Raw genomic sequence first — 27,385 nt, 5'->3', positions numbered from 1 at the left:
CCGAAATATTTATTATGATACACTTGGTCAAAAATCTTAAAAAGTTTAGAAGTATGACTCATAAGTACTCTTCGAGAGATATCTCGGTAACCAAACGTCCAATCGGAAAAAAATTCAATAGCGTTCTACTAGGATGTAGTAGCTTTCATTTGCTTCCAAGAGAACTCAAATCGGTTGACAGACGGCTGAGAAACGTGCGTGACTTTTTTTTGTAACGCACATACACACACACACACATACACACATACACACATACACACACACACACATACAGACATTTGCTCAGTTCGTCGAGCTGAGTTCATTGGTATATGAGACTCGGCCCTCCGGGCCTCGGATCGAAAGTCGGTTTTTCGAGCGATATTTATACCCTTCTTATGGGTTAAGAAGGGTAATTATGGGTGTAAGAAGGGTAAAAAGGAATTTATTGAAATACTCTTCGTAAGATTTCTCAGTAACCAAATGTCCAATCGAAATAAAATTTCTGGGTGATTTACTAGGGTGTTGTAGCTTTCATTTGATGCTAAGAGAACCCAAATAGGTTGACAAACGGCTGAGATATTCATTATGATGCACTTGATCAAAAATCTCAAAAAGTTTAGTTGTATAAATCCTAAGTACTCTTGGAAAGATATCTCTGTAACCAAATATCCAATCGAAATAAAATTTCTGGGTGATTTACTAGGATGTTGTAGCTTTCATTTGCTGCCAAGAGAATTCAAATCGGTTGACAGATGGCTGAGATATTCATCAATATGCTAAATGTCAAAAATCTCTCAAAAAGCTAACCTATATTACTTTAAAGTACTCTTCGAAAGATATCTCGGTAACCAAATGTCCGATCGTAATAATATTCAATAGGGTTCTACTAGGATGTTGTAGCTTTCATTTGCAACTAAGAGAATCCAAATCGGATATCAGACGGCTGAGGAACGTGCGTGACTTTTTTTGTAACATACGCACACACACACATACACACACACATACACACACACACACACACACACACACACACACACACACACACACACACACACACACACACACACACACACACACACACACACACACACACACACACACACACACACACACACACACACACACACACACACAGACATTTGCTCAGTTCGTCGAGCTGAGTTGATTGGTATATGAGACTCGGCCCTGCGGGCCTCGGATCGAAAGTCGGTTTTTCGAGCGGTATTTATACCCTTCTTATGGGTGTAAGAAGGGTAAAAACATGAAGTGAACAATAATTGGCGTGTTTTTAAAGTGTGCAATGATTGGCGATTTACCCTATTATCCGATAGTTAGTTGAGTGGCTTTTTTGCCTGCCATTGCATAAATTTATATATTGTGCTACAAGTACAATGCCCAGGGAGTCGTGGAAATTTTCCCGACTGGAACGGGAATCTAATCCGCCGTCTCCGGATTGGCGATCCATAGCTTTAACCACTAGGCTAATTGGAGGCCCCACTTACTGACCTTACTGACCCATTCAGCCCAATGAACGTCGACATAATGACCCATTCAGCCTAACATACTTAGGTTTAATGAACTGATACCGTTTCATGGCCTTTTCAGGGTGTTTTAGGAAGTTTAAGGTTGAAGTCTGCGGTTGAAGGATTCGTCATTGACATAACCGTCATCATCGAAAATTCGAAAGCAGTTTTCTCCTTCAAATTTGAAATTTCCGCAGTGAAAATGTATTCACTGTGTTTCGGATGGAGAATGGAGTACAGTGAATACATTTTCATTGCAAACATTTAAGCTTTGTGCGCGAGAACTGCATTTGAATTTTCAATGATGACGGTTTTGTCAATGACGAATCCTTCAACCTTAAGGAGGTTTCATGGACATTGAGGGCCTCTTGCAATGATCTGCAGCCCCCTAAGACGTTCTTTAAAACTCTCTGAAACCCCATCAAACCCCCTTTAATGCCCTTGAAATTCCTGCCAGGGGATTACCCCTAAAACTGGAATTCCTCCGCAAACCTCTTGAAAACCCTCTGAATGCTCCTGAAACCCCTTGACCGCTAGTAGCGTCCCTGTAACGCTCCCGAAAACCCATAGAAAACTCCCTTTCTGGCAACACCTATAATACAAAGCTTACGAATTATCCTCAACATCCGGAAGTCGCCGATGTCCACGCATCATCGATGGAACGCTGCAATCGATCGAACGAACTTCAAAAGACCAGCACAAGTCCGTGTGCGGATATGGTATCCATCTTATCTTTTGCTCGACTATCACCACATGGAAACAAATCATCCGACTTTTTGACTTTTCGTCGGTTGAGCCGATACAATCCTCTTTCCGCGACGCCCGGTGCGAAGACTTCTCCGTCAAATAGCCTCCTCAGTGGGTGAGACTGGGTCCATAACCTTCTGAAATTGTTTATCAACATTATATCAACTGCAACTAGGTATACATACATACATATAACTAACAGTCGTCCTCACATTCTTTCCAGATTCCGCACGTCACCTCGTTGGACAGTATGAAGGCCCTGCCACTCGTGGAGATCAACCTGGAGGGTAACCCGCTGAAGGACCGCATCAAGGACCAGACCGTGTACATCAGGTATTTCGTAGGTTCCGGTGGTTGTCGTTCGTTCGGTACCACTTCCCGGCCGAATCTACTACTACTACTACTACTACTATTTCTATGTGTTGTTGTCAGTGAGGTCAGTGCGGGAGATCCTAGTGGTGGGACGGTGGAACCGATGGTACTCCGACCGAAGACAACCATCAGTAGTGCTACTAGTGATCATGATGACATGGGTTGAAGTGTGACTTGTGCGTTAGTGTGTGTGTGGATGTTGATTTTTGATGACATTTCGTTTTGACGAATTATGTGAGGAATCCTGAAGTCCCCCGTGTCTGAGGAAAAGGTTGAAAGGTAAATCTGTGTAGCTCCTTTGGATTTTTCCGGCGGATGTCGGTGGTACTCTAGTGGCATGGAGCTTGGTGGATTATCCGAACGGTTGGAGCGGATACAGGTTTACTGCGACCGATGACCAATGGATTCTGTGGGCAGGATGTTCAGAGGGCAGTCCCAATGGGTTTGATTTTAGTAGTATTATGAAGTTTTTGCGAAAATTTTCGGTATAATATTGGGTGATTGGCTTTCGGAACATAGAATTCAACCGATTCGTTTCCACGGGTCTGTAATACATGGTAACACCAATAAACTCAGAGGTCAATATAGTAATACCTATGTAAGTTCTATCGAAATCTCCAGAAGTTTAAATTCTTAGGGTTTAATGCCGAGCTTCTTGTAAGATATCCTGAATAGATGTAAACATCGATGGTAAAAACTAGAATAGCGACTGTCTCAAGAGGACATTCTACCATTTGAAGCATGCAATATAGCTTGCCTAATTTGCAACGAATCCAGTTATTAAGAGCTATCCAAAGGCCTAAGAATTGAGTACCTCAAGTAACAATTTGAAGTCTACTTAGTTTCAAACAAGCTTTGACAACCATCACAAAACCAAATGGATTTTGTTTTGGTTTTATGATTAGGCAGCGTATTCAACATTTTTTTTCGTCTAATTTTTCCCGCGTATTTTTTTACGTCTCACAATAAAAAAAGACAAAAAATGGGAACGAATCGGTTGTTTAGATTAGGATTAGACAATTTGAAATAAAAATCCCTTATTTCATCAATCACTGGTTGAAAAACCAAGTCATGGTCACACATTTCGGCATTTTTCTCACGCATCATCTGGGGCGACTGTAAGCTTCCAGTTCCATTTTCATACCAATTCTCCAGTCGACGGATCCTTACGGTTGTTCAGGAAATGTTGATCAGTTGGTCTCATCTAGTTTGTCAGATTAGGAAGCTTTAAAGAATGCAAGTTTTGTCCTAATTTGGTTTTCAGTAACGTTTGTGGTTTTAAAACGGTTTTAAAGCTGTTCTAACATTTCTTTTTGGTCATTATATACGTAATAAAACCAGAAGTGTCACTGAAAGTGTGTTATGTTTAAGAATTGTGAAGTTTAAGATGATTTGTCAGCATGGTTGACCTTAGGGAACATAGATCACTAACAGTTTACCTAATATTGTAATTCTGATGGTTTCTCGAAACGAAAAAATATCGAAAAAAATGCAATAGAGATTACCGCTCTCAACAGATTTCCTCGGATTGACGGCTCAAAACATTGATCAACTACACATTTGAATCTAGAAACCAACTCAGCGCTGCTCCGTGGATATCGAAGCAATTTGCTGGCAACCCTGCTGACAGACTGATGTGCAGACACTCCAGACGTTATCCACGATCACGAACAGATGTGGTCACTCCAGTAAAGGGGTGAAAAGTGCAATCCCAAGAATTCAGGTTTTATCTAGGTTTTACAACTGCTTTGGATTCAAAGCTTGACCACAATGAAGCCACGATAAAACTGAACTTGTTGCCAACGATATGTGTCTTGCCGTTTGATCAGTACTGCGCCAACAACGGCAAACGTCATCACAAGACAAACAAGGCCACCGCCATAACACGATACAGAAGCCGTGATCACCGTAAGCACATAGTCAGCAAAACAGGAGAGAAACTGTTACTGCTGATCTAGAGAACTGACGAAATCGGGGGAGGGACTGGGCAAACTAAACCGAGAACTGTCATCCGTACGCTCCGGATCCCGGGCCGTACACTGTGCTGAGAGTTCGATCGAGATACAATCGGCTTGTATTCGAAAACTGCGACATCTGATGAAGAAATTCGTAAAACTTGATCCACTAAGAGAGAAAAGAATTGGCAATCAATCCGAGGTAAAGACGTTTAGAGCAAAAGAAGTAATACAAAAAAAAATAAAACAGGAGAAAAAAATAACAAAAAAAAAAATCAAACAAAAAACAATGGATTGAAAAACAAACTCTAGACAATACAACATCGAGAAACTTGATGGAAATGTAGGATACATGCACTGCTAGGGAACACCACAATCTACAGTCACAATTGAACTTTATAGAATCTCATGTTAGGATATTTATCTAAATGGAACGAACTCACAATAACTACTAAGCAGGAAGAACTTGCATTCAAAGCGGCTGCTGAACACGAAGATCAACTGTGACAGCTTCCTTTTGAACTATACTTATTTACAGTGGGGCGTTTGGCATCTCAAGTATAAAGTAAAACATTGCCCAAATGTTGGAAGTTGGATTGAAAGCTTACAGGCCGCCACTTGAATTGCTGTGTCTTTCTACCACAGTATGAGTTTCGAATTCGCCCATACCCTTGGATATTAACCTTTTTTTTTTCTTTTTCACGTATCTTCCTACCCAGCGAGATTCGTAAGCGACTGCCCAAGATCATTAAGTTGGTAAGTATCCACCACAGTTCTTGTCAAACGTCTAGCCTTCCTAACATCCCTTCCCCGTACAGGACAACATGGATCTCCCGCCGCCGATCGGGTTCGACGTTCCGGAGGACGATCACAAGCTGCCCTCGGCCAAGGCGTCCTTCCTGTGCGACACGGCCGGGGCCGACATTGTCCGCCAGTTCCTGGAGCAGTACTTCGTGATCTACGACTCGGACAACCGGCAGCCGCTGCTGGAGGCGTACCACGAGCATGCCATGATCTCGATGACCGTATTCAACAGCCCCAGCCAGGGCAGCCAGCAGCGGTTGCAGACCTATCTGAACTTCAACCGCAACCTCAATCAGAAGCGCGATCTGGACACGCGGTGTCGAACGCTGAAGATGGGCCGGCTGCCGGTGGTGACGTTCCTGTCGGAGCTGCCGAAAACCAAGCATGACCCGCTGACGTTCGTCGTCGATCTGACGTTGTTTACGGTAAGTTTCAATTTTGCTTCAGTTCATTTGCTTTAGATGATAGAAGGTGGAAGATGATTTGGGATAGCATGTCGTAGGTGACATTCAAAATGGAGATAGTTCGAGAGTTCTCACATTCCATATGCCTTTCTTGTGAATGTGGTTCTGCTGCGTTCTTCAAAATCGCTCTGAACTCTCGAACTCTCTGTAGAACCATTCATTCCGCCGACTCCGTTTCACGTACCCGATGGTGCTCTCGGCCAGTCTTCTAAAGGCAGCAACTTGACTCCATCATCTACTATGCGTCCTCGAAGTCGAATATCAGCAAGGACATCAAGCAGATTTCATAAGTCGATGACCTAGCAAGACCTTTATAAACTTATGGTAATTGCTGTAACAGCAAAGAACGTGAAGCTGAAAGTCTCAAAGTCTATCCAGAATGAGGCCTTCGTATTCGCGGGAAGCCCAAAGAGTACGCAAGACGCGATCGCTTATGACAAGCAATCGCAGAAGCGCACGATGCAGTCATCAGAGCTACCAGGCAGCGCTCGCAAGGTCAGTAAGTTAACCGAAGATGAAAGTCAATAATGCCAGTTCGTCGGATCCCGGCCACGTTGAGAAGGGTGGGTCCGAAAGGACCAGCCCATTCCGGCATGAAGACAGCAGGGAGCTCGTAGGCCCTCAGTCACCTCAGATTGTGACGGAATGATGAGCAGGAGTTTTGAGGACGCCAAGGAGAATAGCTGACAATGGCTGCCCAGCGTCATCACGACAGAAGAATTTAAGTACTCAGAGGTCTTGAAGGCGATACGGAGCGATGTCAAGCTTACGGATCTTGGAGTATGCAGTATTCGACGTACTCGTACCGGAGATATGATCTTCGAGCTCAAGCGAAGGGTGCCGCTTGGGGAGAGTGTCGATGTTGAAGATCGAAGCAATCTATATAAGTTGTTTCTCAGTTCCACTCCGTTAATTTCTATCTTCGAGAGGTTATGGGCGACATATGTAGAGAACTGGAGCTGGATGCGAGAACTGGAAGTTTAGGATCGAGAAATTGTTGAAGTCGGCCGGATTGCTGGACGCGGTCAAGAAAGATGCGCCAACTGTTACAGCCGAATTAGCGAAGTTTCAAGAGATAGACAGGAAGCTGTGAAACTGATCATTTCCTTCATACGTGAAGATTTGTTGGATTTGATCCGGGAGAAGAAAACGTTGGAAGGTGTCTACGCCAAGAAGTCGATTTTGTCGCAAACGCTCATACGCAAGCAACTCGCGAAACTCAATTCGTCGATCAGGGACCATCTGAAGACGTTCGATGAGCTCATCCGAAAACTCAAGTCAGCGGGAGCGAAACTTGGAGAAGGCGATTTGGTTTTGAAGTTGTTCGTCACTCTTCCAGAATCCTACGATCCGTTGGAACAACAGCTTTGGAAAACCTGCACCACAGATAACAGACGTTTATGCTTATATTGGCAATGTGTGTAAAAATGCTCAACAGCCATTTTGTATGTAACGAGCAGCTGAAACTCATGTGGCAATCATTTAGAGATGGCGCAGTGATCGATAGTCAGTGATCGCTTTCAAGATTGCATGCACTACGCAATTTTACATTCAAGATTGTATTCGATCTTGAATGAAACTGGAACTTTGAACTATTCTTGCATTCAAGTTAGATGTAATGTCGCAATAAGTTGAGTAGATGGCGGTAGTGAGCCAACGTATATCGTTTTGAACATTTACACAGGATTCTGCGAAAAATTTGTACTAGCATAAACATCTGTTATCTGTGCCTGCACGAAGACAAACTGACGCTGGATGCCGTAAGAGCATGGTTGTTAGCAGAAGATCGGAAGAAAAGTGACCGGATAACTGTAGCCGGAGAAAAAAATACCTTCATGCTGGACTCCGGTACTGGCAATCATCAGGTGAATTGGTAGGAAAATTTCGTTCGTTTAAAGATACTGAAGCATCCAATCCACATTCGTTTGGTGAAGGACGACCAATCCAAAAAAACCAATAGGACACAATCGGTGAAGAATTGAAGTAATGAGCTGATTTTTTGTAAGGACTGTTCATTTTATAAAGAGGACAACTTTGCAAGGCTATAAAAAGAAAACGCGTAGTTCAAATTTGAGCAGCCTTGGTTAGTTGTTCAGTACATTATATTAGCAGATAATAATCATAAATAAATTGGTTTAAAATTATTGAACCTCATTGAAATGTGGCAAAATGTTTCGAGAGATCAATTTTTCAATTCCCAAAAACTATAGATAAACTCAAAATTTATGTAAAACATCGGTGTATCGTTTTTAATTGCAAAAAAGTGTTTGCCATGCTGCAGCAGTTTGAGTGATACATATTCTGGCAAAATATAAACCTAATCGGAATAATGGTTGTTTTGATATTAAAGTTACAAATTGGACTCGATTTTCAGAATAAAATTTATTTGTTAAACAAAAATGTATAAACATATTAAATTTTGAATGTTTTCAATGGATCTAGTCGAAAGTACTAATAATGCAAATTAAAATGCAGAAAACCGCTTCTTGATAGCATTGTTGGCTTGGTTACTGTGCTTCATGGCAGTTACCGGAGATAAAACCGCTTCATTCTATGAAGGTTCTTCTAAATAACGATGTACTCTATTGCAAATACAACGTAACAATGATGTCGAAAATAAAAATTAACCTGTAGTTATTTTCAAATAAGGTATATAATTACATAGGGTCAGACCTTGCTGAAAATAAATAATAATAAGCTTCTCCAGAATCAAAAACTTGCATTGATGGAGCAAAAAGTATGCAATTTTTCATTATGGCCATCATTAAGTATTAAATTTATGATGAAGAATGTACTTTAAAGCATATTTTTCTTCGGTATCATTTAGAATGTGATTCTCTTCTATACTGGACAAATTTTGAACTGTTTCCGTAGTGTTATTGCATCACTGGACTTAAACAAGTATTTTTTATCAATTTCATTGATAACAAGGCAACTCACTATATCAAGCTGTATAATGCTTGGCGCATTATTACTGACCAACTATTACACTCTACCTTTAGAAGAATAGTATTAGATCCCAACACATTGAAAAGTACATGAAAATTTTAAAGTTATGTATGTGGAAAGTTGTGTAGAATTTTGAGAAATGGGGTTTTATTGAGTTTAAACGAAAACCGCTTCAATTCCATAACTAAGGACAATTTGTATAATGTTATATTTTTCCTACACTGTAGAATAGCTATGGAAATTTATGCAAAAAACCGATAATGGTTTTATTGAAAAATAAAAAAGATATCACACAAATAAGGTGTCCTCTTTATAAAATGAACAGTCCTTATGGTGAGAAGGTCAATTCTCCATTTCTGCAATTGAGTTGTCCAAAAAATGTCTCACGAAACCTAATGCAAGCCTATCCATATACGTGAGAACAAAAGATGTTTACAAAGTTCTTACAGATAGATTAACACGGGAAGTTTGAACACAAATCACTTCCACTCAGGCATTTGGATTGGTCAATGAAATGGTTCAAAAAGCGTGAGTGTTATGATTTCTTGTCTAATTTGATGCTGTTTGAGCAAAATTTTGGGTAACCGAGTTGTTGTTTTCTCTATTTTTTGCAACATAAACAAACTCGGTTATCCAAAGTTTTGCTCAAACAGCATCAAATTAGACAAGGAATCACAATACTCACGCTTTTTGAACCATTTGTAAAAATGGAGAATTGACCTTCTCATCATTCAAAAATTCAGCTCATTACTTCAATTCTACTGCCGCCACTCGCATAACAGTCCCATCTTTGCTGGGTTTCCTATTCATATGGGACTGTTTAGCGAGTGGAGGCAGTCTAGTACTTCACCGATAATGTCCTGTTACCGCGTGGCACAAGGGATAAACCATAGAAACCATCAGACATGGAGTTCTGCGCTTCATAAAGGATGTTCTGTATGTGCCTGATGTAAGGGCGAATCTGCTTTCTGTAAAGAAGATGACCGAAGCTTATTACAAATAATCAACATGAAACCCTACAAATGCTAGGGCCCCACGTTATGCGCCATTATTACAAATATAATAAATATGTAGAAAAATTAATGGCCCACGTTGGGTGCCAAATTACGAAGAAACAACAATGGAACCCTATAAATGCTCTATTTTAATTTTCATTACGAAAAGTAACTAGAATATTATAAATGCACAAAAAATATGATATCACGCCACGAATTCACTGACAATACAAAACATAAATGTGCCCGGTTACTCAAATTGGTAACCATTTACGATCACAGGATGACGAGGTTTCATAACTTGGTTTTGGTCCATAAGTCAATCCTGAAATAGTGTTTTATTTGGCGGATGGCCTTCCTGTTAACAGTATTTGTTCTGTATTCATAACTTGATCGTTGATGATCGTTGTATTCATAACTTGATTTTGTCTAGGAAAACTAATCCTAATGGGCCATCCCGTATTGGGTTTTAATGCAAGACGGCTGCATTTTGATAGTACGTACTAGGGACCGGTTTGCCTGTTGACGAGTGGCAGCTAGTGAAATGTTTGTTAATTCTGTGTTCATCAACCTTCGCCTCGTAAGGACTTTAACTCTCGAGCGATCGCGCTGTTGTATTTTGTACAACACGGTAAAAAAAATCTCGCTTTTTATACTCAGCATTAGCGGGGTGCTGTCGGTGGTGGCCAACCGCGCGAGTTACGGAAGGTTAATATAAGTTGTTTCTCAGTTCCAACAACTACGTTAATTCCTACCTTCAAAAGTCAAGTATAAGGCTCTCATTGCTAAAGCGACCCCAAAGGGCAAACCTTGACAAGATCACGATCGCGGAAAAGCTCGGTAGCACTTAATGGGGCCTTAGCTGTAGTTACAAATGGCGGACGCCAACAACTTTGTTAAATTTGGGAAGATGAAGGTGGGTTGGTCGGTACGCCCGATGGTCTGTGTTTTGAACCGGGATACAAATTACGGGACTGCAAAGACTCTGGCAAGGTTGTATAAGCCCTCCCAAGTGTTTGATTTCTTCCGGGAAATCCGCGAACAGCAAACACCCGACGGGAGGCCCCAAGAGCCTGAACTTCAAGAGAACCTCAGCTGACAAGTCACAGTGCAGCTAACGCAGCTAAACCTGATCCATTGTGACACAGCCTTGCAACTGCTGTGCCTGGTAGTCGCTAAGTGAAGTACGGATATCGCCGTCATATTTGATCCATATCGCGTACCCGCCGGAAATGGTAATCGGGTTTCGGAGGGGTTCTTCTGTGGCTGTTATGCGCCTCTTCGGTGATCGGTGAGCATTTTACGCAGATGCTAAACTGTATGATGGCGGAGTTGACATGGCAAAGACCGGTTGTAATAGAGGATGACTTCAATACCTGGGCTGTGAAAGGGAGAAGCCGATAAGCTAGAGAAGGGAGCAGAGTCGATCATCGACATTTGTTTTTGAAGTCCTGCTGTAACAAATAACTTTGACTGGAGGGTAGACGATGCCTGCAAGCACAGCGATTACTTGGTGGTCCGCCACAGTACCGAGTAGATCAACAGCAGGTAGCGGGCGGAGTAAGGGGCGACCCTCGCAAATGGAAGAATCATACTTCATCGACGAGCTATTTACGGTAGGCTAAAGAGTCCACCGCCGTACCGGTGGACTCAAGCTTTTGCGAACCTGCGACGATCCTGTCTACAGGCTTGGCAGCGGACACAGCAAGCACGTACTGCACGCACTGATGAGTAACGGGATGAAGCATGAACGACGGATGGCGCTCGCGACTGCCGAAAAGTTGCACTTCAAGACCAAGATATAGACAAGCAAAAAGCCCTGCTATGAAGGCGTGTGTCAGATGCCAATATGAACCCATGGGGTGACGCCCACAAGGTCGTGATGGCTAAGACACGAGATGTAATGGTTTCCACCGAGCAGTTTCAAGAGATGCTGGGTTCATCGCGGCTTTTCCAGCGATTTTACGGCATTTCTGGAGCATTTTCCGTACGGTGAAGATCCGATCTATTGTCGACTGGCCAATTGTCGATGAAGTTCCATATCAAGCGAAACCACGAGCACGCAGGTCTTCTTGATGTGGAAGATTTGTCAGTTGCGTCAGGGGAAGCAAGATGACATGGAAGTCCAGATTTCGAAGCTTACTTAACTTTTTGAACTACTGAACGATTTGGAGCCGGAGACAGTACTGGACGACCAGTGACACGTTCCTGTTCTGATCAGCAGCTTACCAGAAGAGTACAAAACGAAACGAAAGCAGTCACTAGTGCGCTAGTTGAAAGCAATACCGGATGAAGACCTCACGCTGAACACGCTCAAAGGAAAATTGCTAGATGAATGGCAAAAGCGGAAGAACCGGAAATTCGACGAAGTCACGCGATACTGGACTCTGGAGCAACGGGTCACATCGCTAATCAACGTGAATTCTTCGAGAAGTTGGACGAAAAATCCCAAAGACGACAAGATCCAAAAGCCATGGATCCATGGCTCCATGATTGTGACAACGAAAAGCGCCAATTATTACTTTGGACGTTTTTTTTTGTTTGTGCCGGACATGAAATCCAACTTATTGTCGGAGATCTGTTTGGTAGAGAAAGGATTCAAAGTTACGTTTGACTCTATTCATAAGAATGGAGTTGTGGGAGCTACAGATGAGCTTTCTGGAAACTTGTTCGTGTTACGTTGGATGAAAAGGCAGTTCTGGATACATCTTGCGCGGATTGTGTACACGTGTGGCATAGGAGACTGGTGCACAGAGATTGTGATGCCGTCCTCAAGATGCGAAGTCTGGCGAACGGGATTGAGCTGAAAGGTTGCAAGTTCTCGAGTTTGTTGCAAAGTTTGCTTAAATTAGTAAATTTCAATTTTTTTGTATGGACAAAAGTCTACGAGGGGGGAGGGGGTTTATGAACAGCCCCTTGTGACTAACACGGTTGCACTGTTTGCACTGATGATCCGAGAATGGACAATCCCGAATATAGTGCATTTAGTCACTGGCATTGCCACAAGCATTGCCAACAAAATGTACGAGAAACTTTACCTTCCGGTTTTGAAGACTGCTGTTGACGTGAACTTCACTTCTTCTCCTGAATTGCGTTCACTGATGATTACGAACTTGATTGATGTTCGATGATGAACGTGACCGTCTTCAAAATGATGAGCCGTTGATAGAACTTTTCCAAAAAGGTTCTGGAGAGTAAATGAAGCTTCAGCTGTCTCGCCTTCAATCCAGTATAGTAGCCTGGCTCGGATGTGGGTGTACACTCTCGATCAAAAGTTTAGGATCACCTCCTCGAAAACATGTCATTTTTTTGGCCTTTATCCGCCAATTAGTGTCCGATTTTAAATCCCCACGTCTCATTTAAAAGATAATAAGTCAAGAAAACTCTATTTTTTACAAAAATATTTATATTTTAACTTAGCCTAAAGTTGCAACTTACGGCAGTGTCGCTGGAAATTGGGTCCAACAAATTTAAAGATGAGCGCGGTAGTGTAACCTTATTTCTATGAGCTTTCAACTGCTTTTTACCTAGAAAAAAGTTATTTAACTCTTGATGTCATCAATCAACAGTTTGGGGTCATATCTCAAAATGATGTATCAACCAACAGTTTTGGGTCACTTCACTCTATTTAAACATGGAAAAGTGATTTGCTGATATCTTCGTTACCAAATTTACTTATTGCTTTTCATTTATTCCTTACCCCTCAGTGATCATAATGTACAGTTGATTTCTCACATTTTAATTCTTATTCTCACCTGTGTTGGTAAAAATTCAAATTCTCAAATCTCATGGTTGAGCTTTTTCACGCGCGGTTCTCGACTCGCCAAAATCACCACCGAAAAAATCATGCATGAGTTGCCTCGCGATTTCACTCATTGCGTTATTTCTTGGTGTTCTTATTATTTAAATCGAAGTTTTTAGGATTGCATGATAGAACAAGAGCATATCTAGCGTAAGAACATTGATTGTCGTTCAAATTAATTTGAATTCGTTTTACAAGCAAACGAGATTTTGGCGCTTGACTCGTGAGAGCGAGATTTTGCATGAAAAACTCGCACGTGAGAAAACGATTCAGAATCGCGCGCGAGTTTGCTCACGCAGGAGCGGTTCATGAGTGTGCTTTGAGTTTGAGTTTACCAACACTGATTCTCACTACTTATGTTCAATTCCTCGCTTATCACTCCTCACTCTTTGCTGCTTATTCATCAATGTACTCAACTTACTTCCCATTCTTATCTTCTTACTTTTATTTCAATTTCTCTTCACTAATCTTTCTTCACTAATCACCCAAACTTACTTACTGCTCACTCCTCGCTCTTCATTTTTCCATGTTCGCTCCTCACTGATACCTTTCATTCACTCCTCACCCCTCACTCTTCACTTCTGTGTATAAAGAATATACTCCGTTTACACATAAGCTGCAGCGAGAAGCGTGCACAGCAAACGCTTACAGCAAAGCAAAAACCGGCAAAACGAATTGCTGAATTTCCAGCAATATTTTGCTGGAATCCAGCAAAAATGTGTGCCCTATCAGCACAAATTGTTGGATGTTGCTGAAATCAGTGTTGGTAAACTCACACTCAAAGCACATTCATGAACTGCTCCTGCGTGAGCAAGCTCACGCGCGATTCTGAATCATTTTCTCACGCGCGAGAATTTCATGCAAAATCTCGCTCTCACGAGTCAAGCGCTGAAATCTCATTCGCTTGTAAAACGTATCCAAATCAATTTGAACGGCATTCAATGTTGTTGTACGCTAGATTTGCTTTTGTTCTATCATACAATCCTAAAAACATCGATTTAAATATTAAGAACACCAAGAAATAAAGCAATGAGTGAAATTATGAGTCAACTCATAATTGATTTTTTCGGCGGTGATTTTGGCGAGTCAAGAATCGCGCGTGAATCAACTCCAACCATGAGATTTAAGAATTTGAGTTTTTACCAACACTGGCTGAAATTTGTATTGCTGAATGCATTCTGAATGTCATTATTTCTGCATAGTTTGTGAAGTTTTATTAATTTGGATGTTTCTAAATGCTGAAAAAATATGTTTCGAACCATTGAAAAAAATATCACCGATTTTCAAATGGCGATATTTCCTATTTTATTGCATGGAGGTCACTTTTAATCCAGTGAGATGCAATTAAATAATTGCTTATAAGATGTGAGAGTTTAATTTCTTAAGAAAGTTTGCTTAATAGTGATGTGCCCATTTTCTCACTAATGCATGATTATTGGTATTTAGATACTTTGACTTCCTATTTTTTGCGGTTCACTTTATCACTCCTCACTCACTGTTCATTCCTATTTTCTCACTTTTCGTTCCTCATTCTTCCCTACTTACTATTCCTCGCTCTTAATTGCTCACTCCTCACTACGAAATAAGCACTACTCACTCATCACTCTTCACTGTTCAATATCCAGTAATCGATGCCAATCAAGCCGCACATTTCACTACCCAAGACACAGAGATAGCTGAATAACAGTTTCATAAGCAGAAGTTTGCACTCCCAAAGAAACTTCTCACGCTTCACTGTTCATTCCACATTCTATTCTGAGTACTCCTCACTCTTTATTGCACACTTCCCATTCCTCATCATTTGTAGGACAGCTTTTTTAACCGTATAAATTCACGCAAATAGCACACATGTTCTTCAAATGTGTATGTTACTCCCATTCCCATATGCCTGAATTTGGTCATACATTTAAGAGGTATAGACTTATGTATACTATTCGGAAAGCATATGACAGCTTCTATGCTTTCCGAATACTAAGGGCCCACATAGCCGAGGCGGTAAACGCACGGGTATTCAGCATGACCATGCTGAGGGTGACGGGTTCGATTCCCGGTCGGTCCAGGATCTTTTCGTAAAGGAAATTTCCTTGACTTCCTTGGGCATAGAGTATCTTTGTGCCTGCCACACGATATACACATGCAAAATGGTCATTGGCAGAGGAAGCTCTCAGTTAATAAATGTGGAAGTGCTCATAGAACACTAAGCTGATGAAGAAGAAGAAGATGACAGTGTTATGTTTGAGTAACCACACAGAAGAATACTGTTTAGTACACTGGATCGAAATACAACCCAGCTAGCTTTATTACTTGACTATTTATAGCCCCGTCACAACAATAACAATGATTCAGCTATTCAGTAAACTTATGTAAAACTACACATCATCACTACTACCACAACACCCAAACACAGTATTTACAATTGCACGGATCAGCCGCCGGCCGTGTTCACTTCTTCTGACTTAAGCGGGCATTACAGACAGCTTCTAAGAAAAAAAGCATAGTGCATCTTAATGAGCATGAGCATGAGCATAGATGACCGCACAATTGGGTTTTTAAATTAAGAAAAATATATTGATGTTTCGATTTTATACGAAAGAGCACCTTTTTCCGAGCCACTGTGATTTTTTTCAGATTTTTAGAACCTTATTTTGGTACCTAAAATCAATTTCAAAGAATTTTTTTGAAATCACCTTTTGACAGCTGGGCAACTGTTTGACAGCTCCGCCCAGTACAAACTGCGACAAGGGGTGATTCGACAAATCGCTCCCATACTAACTTCAAATTGATTTTTAAATAGGTTCCCGGGCTCCGAAATTCAGAAAATTTGGATTTCGGCTCAGTTTGACATGCAGATTCAGAATATCGAATTAACTTAACACCGTTAAAGAAGCCAATTCGTAGTTGCTACTCCGTGATTGACCAGAGCAATCGAAATTGCACAAGGAATCAATGAATATGGGGACTAGCTTACTATTCTCAATGTACACAGTTCGAGAGCTCTCAACTTTATTAAGGTCAATAACGGCGCCGGCCACGTCCTTGCGGTCATCGAGGAAGGGAGGGAATGTTAGTAAGACAAACGTGGTTATAAAGACCGCGAATCGCTGCATCTCCACGTTTGTCTCAGGATGGAATTTTTTGATAGTAGGGTAAGGTACATTGTCAGTCCGGGAGTCACCTATGGTTGGTGATATGATTTGACAATGGATCAATATACACAAACCGCCGTTAACAACCGACCACTTTTCGACGCAAAAACTAGCCAAAAATAAAATTCTATTGCGCGTCTCCACTTCCACTAGGGAGCAGAAACCTTTAGTCTATTCCACACAGAAATACACTGAACGCGACTCACTTGTCGGCGCCCGGATTTTTTTCTCGACCGGCGAGCCCGAACTAACATTTTTCATTCTTTTGTGTAAATGCAAAAAAATGAAAGAAAATATTTATTATCAACTGAAAGTGTACTGCCGGTGGAAGCATATTTGTCCCATGTGCATTTTTGGCAATATTGAGATTTTGCAGCTTATGAACTTAATTCATAGTGTACTATCATACAGGGAAACAAAAAGAGTTAGTTTGTTCTGAAAATTGTCGAAAAAATGCAACGCCGATTTGTCACATTCTAAAAAGTGGACGCAAAAGCGTCACGTTTCATTGCAAATCCTATGGAACAATAAAATCGCTCTAAAACAAAAATTAGTGCTCAAATTCAAAATTGGTCGATGTTATAACACGATTCAGCACTTATGCTTCATAGTTGAGGCATTTTACTTTTTGAACTTTGGACGCGATTTTCTCGATTGTCTGTTTTTGCACATGGGACAATTATGCGTCCACCGACAGTGTAGGTATTGGGAACTAGCGCCGACGGGAAGCGAAAAATTCGGAACCGACTCGAGCCACGACGCGTCCACCGCACACTGAACTCCGAAAAAGCGGCCTGTACACTTTGCCTCCAAAAACTCACTCTTCTAAGAAAAAAAAACATAGTGCATCTTAAGATGATAAAACTGAACATGAAACTTGATGTTGATTTCGTAGTTTTCGAGCAAAGTATACTAACCGAGAGTATGTATAATCTTGTATAAGTAAAAATAGACGATTGGCAATGGAAAAGCCAAAATTGTCGAAAATTAACATAGGAAAACGATACTGCACATTAGTGTGGGTCATCGGAACCGTTTTCTCAGATCGAAGCTTTTTTGGTTCCGTTTCGGGTCCTGAGTATCTGTGCAAAGTTTGAGCACGATCGGTTTGCGCATTGCAATTGAAATTTGTATGGGATTTTGTATGGGAAAACATACTTTTTTGCATTTTTGTCATAAGTTGAAAAAGTTTGTCTGAAACTTTTTAACCGATACTATAAAATGATAGCCTAGGATGTTCTGAAAAACTTTGTTGAAGACCGCAAAGCGATCCGATGCTTGTGAAAATAGTTATAACCAACGCACCACATGCATGTTTTTATGTTTTAACATGTAAAGGAATAACAATAGCAACAAAATCATGCTGTTTCGCCAAGCAATGCCAACGCTATAACAATTTTCATAAGCATCAGATCACTTCGCGGTCTTCGACAAAGTTTTTCAGGACACCCTAGGCTATGTTTTCCTTTTATCGGTTACATGGTTTCAGAAAAGTTCGCGCTCGTTATGAGAGAAATGCAAAAAAGGGTGTTTTCCCATATAAAACCCCATACAAACTTCAAACACGATGCGCAAAACGTAGACATAACCGATCGTGCCCAAATTTTGCACACTTATTTGGGTCCTGAAATGGGATCAAAAAAGCTTTGATCTGATGGGATACCATTGAATTTTTTTATTTTCCATATAAACGATGACCCACTCTACTGCACATGGTTGCATTGCCCAAATTCGTAACGTAAAGCTAGAAAAAAAGAAGAGGCTAATCCTCCATATTGAATATGTTTTCGAATATCACTGTGGTCTGCGTCTGCATAGGTCTGGTCTGGTCACTGGTCTAGCGATGGGTGATTTTAAATCGAGATGTCTAACACGAGGCTAGTTCATCTCGGGATCCACGGCTTTACTTCCCTTCCGATGGGAAAACACACATTTTGTGTGTTTGTCGGAAGTGGGACTCGATCCCAGGTTCTCGGCGTGATAGTCATGTGCTCTAACCATCACACTAGGCTCGCTCGATGTTGAATCAACTAACATAAGATTTTTTTCCTCTTGTTTACAGCCCCAACTCATCCTCCTAACCGTGACGGGTGTCTTCAAGGAGCGCAAAGTGGCCGTCATCAACGAACCGTACCGATCGTTCCAGCGTTCGCTGGTAATCGTTCCGTCCGGCAGTGGGTTCTGCATCCGCAACGAGATGATCCACATCAACAACGCCACCCGAATACAGGAGGACAAAGCTTTCAAGGATCCGGCCTCCAGTGGCTTCCAAGCGCCGGCCACCGCTGCACCAGTGGCCACAGTACCAATACCGGTGGCACCGGTTGTTCCTCCAGTAGTCGACGACAACACCAAACTGCAGATGGTCCAGGCGATGGCCGCCCACAGCAACATGAACCTCGAGTGGAGCCGGAAGTGTCTGGAGGAGACGAACTGGGACTTTGAGCGAGCTGGGTTCGCATTCACCGAGCTGCACAAGCAGAACCGGATACCACCGGAGGCGTTCGTTAAGAATTGAAGACGAGGAGGAGTGTGACGAGTACGGCGCGCGGTGGAACCGCTTTGGACCCCAGCCCGGGGGATTTTAGGTTTAGGTTTTTGATTTAGGCGTTGCTTTTTTGGGAGAATGATTAAAGTTGTTACAAAAGACTCGGAAAGATTATGGGGATGACTTGGGCGACTATATAATGCAAGAAATAGATGTTTGTTTAGAGAAACTTGTTCAAATTTCAGTCTAACAAAATTAATCCTTCTCCCAAAGGCGTCCCATCTGTGTAGTTATTAGTAGGTAAGTTCAAGCAGTACAACACTGCTGGGAAAGTTTCAAACAATGAAAATCGTGATCGATTCAAAGTAGTAATAAAACGGTATCAATTTTTCTTCTTACGAAACTGATGATCGCAAGTTGTAGAATGAATATTGAGAGTGAATGAGTTTAAAAGATGAGCGATCGTGTCGAAATTATATGTTTTCACATAGAGTCAACCACTTTTCATTTAACGTACAACATTCAGGTAGCAATCAATTATTTCAGAGAGTTTTTAGCCAGTCCCATAATGGAAACCATGCAACTATGTGTCCTTTTATTAATTTTAAGATCGTGTGTAGACCCCATTGATCAAAAGAGCATAATTTATTGTAAATGTGTAACTCTTTACAAATGATTATATTTTTATCAAAAACAGACGAAAACAGCCATCACTGTGACTTAGAAGTCGCAGCTGACTTTCAACCAGAAAAATAATACAAAAATTTAAAAGATGTACTTTTGTATACGTTGTGTTTCATTCGGTAAAATGTGTCCGAAATAGATTAGTGGCGCCAGAATACGAGCGCCAGCGGTCCAAGAATGTTTCGTCTCTACACATCCTCTCTGAAAAAGATAGTCCGTGTAGTTGCCGGCCTAAAATAGCTCTACGGGATACCTGTTTCGATGGTAAGAATCCAACAAACAAGGTGCAATCAGTGCCCACAAGTGCCGAGGAATGCATGATCGAGAGGGTGAAAAAGATAGTCGATTTTTAACGGAGCCTGTGGGACTCCTGATCACTCCTCGTTGTAAGCATCAGTTCTCTGTCGTGGTTTTCCCATACTACTCGTGGGATTCCAAAGTTAATACAATTCAAAAATAAGTAGTGGTAGTGGTGAGGTTAACCTCTTCGCAAGAAATCAATTACAACTTTTTTTAAGGAGAGCAGAGACACGAGAAGGTAGCTGTGTGCGAAGTGCTAGTGCATGGCACATTTCCTCTCCGCCTAGTATGTCGGTTTAGATCATGACTCCATCATTGACTTTACGTCCTCGAAGCCGATCTCAGCAAGGACCTGGTTGAGACTTCGCAAATCAACGATGGCGGCCAAGCAGGACCGTGGTAAACTCGCGAAGTTGAAGGTAACGAAGTATAGCCAGACGGAGGCCTTCGTTTTAAAAGGGAGCCCTAAGAGGACGCTGGGCGCGATTGTTTATGACAAGCAATCGCAGCAGCGTGTAAGGCAGCCGTCAGGTGAGAAGCTACCAGGTAGCACCCACAAGGTTGTTACCCGACGTCTCCACTAGACAGAAATGTCTTGCCATTTTGCTGGACAGATGTGTCATGACAGAAATGTTCTCTCGCTGTTTGCATGGAAAGCAACGGTGTTGATCATTTCTGTTACGTTTTCTCTTTCTGGCAGCAAAATAGCAAGGCATTTCTGTCTAGTGGAGACGTAGGGTTAGATTCGAAAGCAGGGAAAAGTGAGTCTGAGAAGGCCGGCCCGTCCCGCAACAAAGAGAACACGGGGTTCCGACCATTCTCAGTCACCAAAGATTAGGGCGAGTAAGAAGAAGGATGCCCCTGAACCATAGAGGGAAGGAAACGGTAGAAGAAATCGGAGTAGTGGGCAGAGACTGGAAAACACGTCTTGCGTCTTGTGTCGTGTCCTCACTGCTCGTAGCCCAATCCGCATCAGCGTACCCTGTAATCGTCGAGTCTGCGTCGTTTTTGTAGGTCAAGTGAAACTTAGAGATACCTATCAGGTTTCTCAACAGATGTTCGATGGCGTTCCAATACTTTTATCCGGGGTTTTCATTGAACCGGCACAAAACGTTGACCGCGTAGCATATGTCCGGACTTGTGCACTGCGCCAGATGCTTCAGACGTTCTACGGCCCCCTTGTACGGAACACGTTCGGCATCTTTATCACCGGTTGGTTGCATTGCTTTGGTAAGCCTGTCGTTCGGATTCAATGGTATCCCAACCGGATTGTTCTTGGACATTTGGAAACGCTACAATATGGTCGATGGTAATCTCCCTTTGGCTCCTCGTTATACGCATCCCCCAAACGTGCTTGGTTGGATCGATGTCTTTCATCAGAAACTTCCTTACCAGATCATCCTTCAGTTGCTTCCGCCATCGATGACAGCTCGTGAAGGTGAGCACATCATCGAAGTGGATCGCTACAAACACAACTTTGTTGCCGGCGATGCACAAGTCGTTTGTTGAACACCCAGAAATAAAAGTATACACGGAATTACTATAATTTATGCATTTTGTATCCTTGAATCCTGTTCAATCCTTCAGGTACGTGAACGGCGACAGTATGGTTGGTAGGTACAATTGTTGGAGAGATGGTAGAGGTATGAAGTTTGGAAGAAGTTTGTTGAATTGTATATATGTACCTGAATGGAATAAAGAGTGTGGCGGTTGCAGATTGAGGTATCAGTCGGCAGCCGTCTAGTTTGATGGAAGATGTTTAGCGTTCTTTTTATTTATTATTAAGAAACAGGCGTCGATGGAGCTAGCCTCGCTATGGCCTGCGTGGCCATGGTGGACTAGCTTCCAACATTTTTGACCAAATGGTGCAACAAATCGGATTTAAGTTTTCATAGTATCGTTAGAAATCGCTTATAATTTCATGCCTGAAGTATTTCCAATCAGATATTTTTTTTTTAAATATAGTGTTTTTAGCAAAAACATTATTAGTGGGACTGTTATGCCTAGAAATGTGGTCCTGTTGGCGATATTTCTAGGCATATCAGTCCCACGAGAATTAGTCGTTTCTTTTCACGCTCAATGTGGTCTGTTCTATACTTTTTAGCTGTATTTTTTAATAGCAAACAATGTTAGCTTCTCTTATAACATTATAAAACTCTCATGCGTAAGGCTCAAATGTCTCGAGGCAAAACGGAGCCGAAAGACAACATAAGAGTGACATCACATTTTAACACTTTCTTAATAATCGGGTAAGTAGGAACTAGGTGAGTGAGTTGGTGAATAATTAGTAAATTGATGAGAGGATGAATGTGAGGTGCTCCAAAATTAAGTGAGTTGGTGAGTGAGTCAGTTACGAATTACGAAAGTTACAGCTTACAGGGAGTTGCCCCGTTAATTTTAATGTGTTGATAAGAGAATTATTAAATTGGTGAGTGTGTGTGGGATAGTAAGTAAATGAGTTATTAAGTCAGTGAGTGACATAGTGAGTAAGTGAGTTTGTTGGTTTATGAGTATATGAGATCTGTTCCATATGAGTGAGTGCATTAGTAAGTGAATTAGTGAGTTTGTATGTGTGTTATAAATTATGAGTTTCGTGGCCGTGCGGTTAGCAGCGCCAGCCATTTAGCCGTATTGATATCCACGTAGTGTGACTTCGTTTCTCACTCCAGTCTGAGGAAACTTTCCATCAATCGAAGAATTGTTCATTGGGCCACTGGATATTGTACACTCTAATCTCCATTAAAGAAATAAGTCGGGGATATTTAAATGTATTCATTACGTAAATGGATTCATTTTTTTTACTTAAATAGCTCTTCCATCGCAGTTTACGTCGAAATATATAAATACAGTATTATTGAAATAAGCGATTAGAACGTTAGGCCAAAAACGTTATAAGGTCGGAAAGGTCATTGGGCCGAAAATGTTGTTAGGTCGAAAAGGTCACCAGGCAGATATATCGTTTGGTCGGAAAAACGTCGTGAGACCGCAAAATATTGTTACATCAAAGTATTTATGTGGCCGAATAAGTCATTAGGCCAAAAATTTCATTAGACCGGATTGGTCATTAGGCCGAAAACGTCATGAAGTCGAAAAGGTCTTTAGGCTAAAAATGTCTTCAGGTCGAAAAGGTTTCAAGGCCGAAAAGGTAATTAGGCTGAAAATGAATTGAGGCCGAAAAGGTCTTTAGGCTGAAAAGATCTTTAGGCCGAAAAGGTTTTTAGGCCGATAAGGTTTTAAGGCCGAAATGGTTTTTAGGCTGAAAATCAATTGAGGCCGAAAAGGTCTTTAGACTGAAAAGGTCTTAAGGCCGAAAAGATCTTTAGGCCGAAAAGATCTTTAGACCGAAAAGGTCTTTAGGCCGAAAAGGTCTTTAGGCCGAAAAGGTCTTTAGCCCGGAAAGGTCTTTAGGCCGAAAAGGTCTTTAGGCCAGAAAGGTCTTTGGGCCGAAAATGTTTTACTAACAACAGTTTACTCAAGAATTCGCTTACTCATCAAGTCTCTGAGCGTCTAGGTCACTTGTTTATCTAGTTACTCAATATGTAACTCATAAACACGTTCTTTCAAAACAGTCACTCACTTACCCATCAGCCCATTAAAAAATCAACTCACTTATCAAAACACTCGCTTATCATCTTACTCATTTACTCATCAACCCACACACTTACAAAATCTCGCTCACCAAGTCACTCACTTAGTCTTCAATTCGCATACTCGGTTGATCTCTAATCAATGGACTACCTGCATCGGTTTCCGACATATTCCACCGCGAGAGGCGCTTCAAGTACACTCTAGCTCTATCGGAGACTAATGGAAACATTCTAATGTTCCACCAAATTCCAATAGGTGGCGGCTCGATAGAGAAAACAAGTCTACCGTGATTGCACCAAATTAGGGAAGATGGTATTTAATGAACTGTTACTCCTGATTTAATTTAAAATGATAATTTTAGTACTCCGTTCAGCGCATTACTTCATATTTCTATTGTTTTTGTTAATGAAATAAAGCACATGTAATTATTTTTGTATAAAATGAGCAGTAATAATATATGAGAAACAATAAAATTTTCATTTCGTGCCGCAAATGGTGCAGTACGGTAAAGCTGCTAGAAAAAATTTGACAGCTCATTTGCGTTCGCGGCTACGAAGGTAAAAGAGATTCCAACTCTTTGTCGCTCTAATGAAAAAGCTCGTAAGGAACTGTCAGAATGTGCGTGAAAAAAAGCAAAAAACATTTCCGTCTCATTTTTTCTCACGTAAGGTTTACGCACAACTTCGTAGTCGCGAATGGGTAGAGAAGCAAAATGAGCAAAACATTGAAAACAGTAGAGGAGTCGCGATCACTACGAGCAATGTAAATCGAGAGTAAAATTAAAACAACACACGAATTGTATTTTAGTTCGCGAGTGATAAAACAATGTTAGCCTGTGATAGGAGATTGGACTATTTGACGAATTATACAAATGTCCCGAAAGAAGCTAGCATGAATCAGAAATTTCCACAGAAGGATAGCAGGTAGGTCTTGTGGTACCGTCACTGTTTGTGCCCAAAAACTCAACTTTACATGATTTTAGATTAATCAACAAGTGCCCCAAGGAGTCCAAACTGAAGGAAAACGAAATAAAGATGTCGACCAGCCAGAATTTCAGAGAAATATGGGGAAAGATGATCCAGGAGCAGTACAAGTCCAATGCGCGAAGTGGCCGTGAAGATTTTTTTCCAAGATTCGGAACTGATGCAGGAGCTTCCGCCGTTGTGCCAGTTTTTGGTCATAATCAATTTGCAATCCCGTTTGGACTCTTCAATGGAATCGATCGTAAGAATACAAACTGCTGCATTCCACGACTGCTGTTAGTCTGACCACTAGTGGAAGCGAGTAAGGAAAGATAAGGCTGTTCAAACTTTTACTTGACTGTTGTGAAATGAAAAGTTATATAAAATTCATTGTCCAATTCAAACTCTGCGTCAGCCACTCTGAATCCATATCACATTCCCCCAACTTTCATTGCACCATTTCTGTCGGGATCATTTCTGGATCTCAGTTTGAAGACAGCACTTAGGTTACGATCAAAAACTACACGGACGTACATATACACCCTCATTCTTGTTTACGGGCGTATCCGCTTTCGAACGTATTTGGTTCGTTCGAATCCGTAGCCCATTTGATTTTGCTGGCGTAAACAGGAATGCGGACGATTTTCGATCGAAAGTGGATTCGATCGAAAACAAGAATGAGGGTGATAAGTTTTCCAAAGCATTTGGTTAGTATGCATCCGTAAACTTATACGTCTACTTGGGAGGACTCGGTAAACCAGTCTGGATTTTCCGGTTGAATGCAAGAACTATTTCCAGCCTAAGAATATGATTAAAAACTGAACCACTATTGCGTCATCTCGCAACTTAGGAACCATCTTCGATTATTTCCGGTTAAAAGCAAGAATCGCTTATAAACCATTTAAAAATTTAGCCAAAGAACAGTTTCAAAAACTGAACAAGTATTGCGCCATCTCGCAACTTAGGAGGACTTGATGAACCATCTTCGATTATTTCCGGTTAAAAGCAAGAATCGCTTATAAACCATTTCAATGTTTTCAGCCAAAGAACATGTTTCAAAAACTGAACAAGTATTGCGCCATCTCGCAGCTTAGGAGGACTTGATGAACCATCTTCGATTATTTCCGGTTAAAAGCAAGAATCGCTTATAAACCATTTCAATGTTTTCAGCCAAAGAACATATTTCAAAAACTGAACAAGTATTGCGCCATCTCGCACCTTAGGAGGACTTGATGAACCATCTTCGATTATTTCTGGTTAAAAGCAAGAATCGCTTATAAACCATTTGAAAGTTTAGCCAAAGTACAGTTTCAAAAACTGAACAAGTATTGCGCCATCTCGCAACTTAGGAGGACTTGATGAACCATCTTCGATTATTTCCGGTTAAAAGCAAGAATCGCTTATAAACCATTTCAATGTTTTCAGCCAAAGAACATGTTTCAAAAACTGAACAAGTATTGCGCCATCTCGCAGCTTAGGAGGACTTGATGAACCATCTTCGATTATTTCCGGTTAAAAGCAAGAATCGCTTATAAACCATTTCAATGTTTTCAGCCAAAGAACATATTTCAAAAACTGAACAAGTATTGCGCCATCTCGCACCTTAGGAGGACTTGATGAACCATCTTCGATTATTTCTGGTTAAAAGCAAGAATCGCTTATAAACCATTTGAAAGTTTAGCCAAAGTACAGTTTCAAAAACTGAACAAGTATTGCGCCATCTCGCAACTTAGGAGGACTTGATGAACCATCTTCGATTATTTCCGGTTAAAAGCAAGAATCGCTTATAAACCATTTCAATGTTTTCAGCCAAAGAACATATTTCAAAAACTGAACAAGTATTGCGCCATCTCGCAACTTAGGAGGACTTGATGAACCATCTTCGATTATTTCTGGTTAGAAGCAAGAATCGCTTATAAACCATTTGAAAGTTTAGCCAAAGAACAGTTTCAAAAACTGAACAAGTATTGCGCCATCTCGCAGCTTAGGAGGACTTGATGAACCATCTTCGATTATTTCCGGTTAAAAGCAAGAATCGCTTATAAACCATTTCAATGTTTTCAGCTTAAGAACATGTTGCAAAAGCTGAACAATTATTGCGTTATCTAGCAACGTGGGGGGACGAACCAGCCAGGATTATTACCGATTAAATGCAAGAAACGTTGATAAACTATTAAATATTGAAATTTTCAAAGATTCAAAATGAAAAATATGTTTAAAAAACAACACAACTTATGCGTCACCTAGCAACTTGAAAAGATTTGATGAATCAACCTGGATTATGTTCGGTTAAATGCAAGAATAACTGATGACTCATTTATAAACTTCAAATTTGGTAACAGATATGGTGAACCTACCCTAGGATGTTCAGATATGTTTTATAGCCCAGTAACCCCACCCCCCTGTTGATTATTTTTATTTTACATTAAAAATATAAATTTGAATTGTTAATAAAAACTTTTTCGGACTTCTGCAGTAATGACCAAGATGAGGATGTTTATGGTCCAGTTCTTCCTCATATAGGTAGCTTTATAACCAGAGTGGTAAATGATGGGCAGCCTCTATTGCCAGGAGAAACTGTAAGAAACTGAAAAAAACATATGATGATTAAAATAACGGCGGGT

At 41.1% G+C, this 27,385-nt stretch overlaps 1 protein-coding gene across 1 annotated transcript in view; it reads left to right on the top strand.

Annotated features, from left to right (window-relative positions):
* The window catches only part of LOC109418413 (nuclear RNA export factor 1), a 33,463-nt gene extending 13,451 nt beyond the window's left edge, over nucleotides 1-20,012 (top strand). Inside the window, exons 3-6 of the mRNA XM_062857207.1 lie at nucleotides 2,455-2,585; nucleotides 5,299-5,335; nucleotides 5,398-5,808; nucleotides 18,802-20,012. Of these exons, the coding sequence (XP_062713191.1) occupies nucleotides 2,455-2,585; nucleotides 5,299-5,335; nucleotides 5,398-5,808; nucleotides 18,802-19,257 (1,035 nt within the window). The 3' untranslated portion in view covers nucleotides 19,258-20,012. The remainder of the gene's footprint in view (nucleotides 1-2,454; nucleotides 2,586-5,298; nucleotides 5,336-5,397; nucleotides 5,809-18,801) is intronic.
* Nucleotides 20,013-27,385: the final 7,373 nt, after the last annotated feature.

Source organism: Aedes albopictus, chromosome 3, assembly GCF_035046485.1.
Source record: "Aedes albopictus strain Foshan chromosome 3, AalbF5, whole genome shotgun sequence".
Lineage (NCBI taxonomy): Eukaryota > Metazoa > Arthropoda > Insecta > Diptera > Culicidae > Aedes > Aedes albopictus.
The sequence above is the reverse complement of the archived record's forward strand: the minus strand, read 5'-3'. Positions and strand labels throughout refer to the sequence as shown.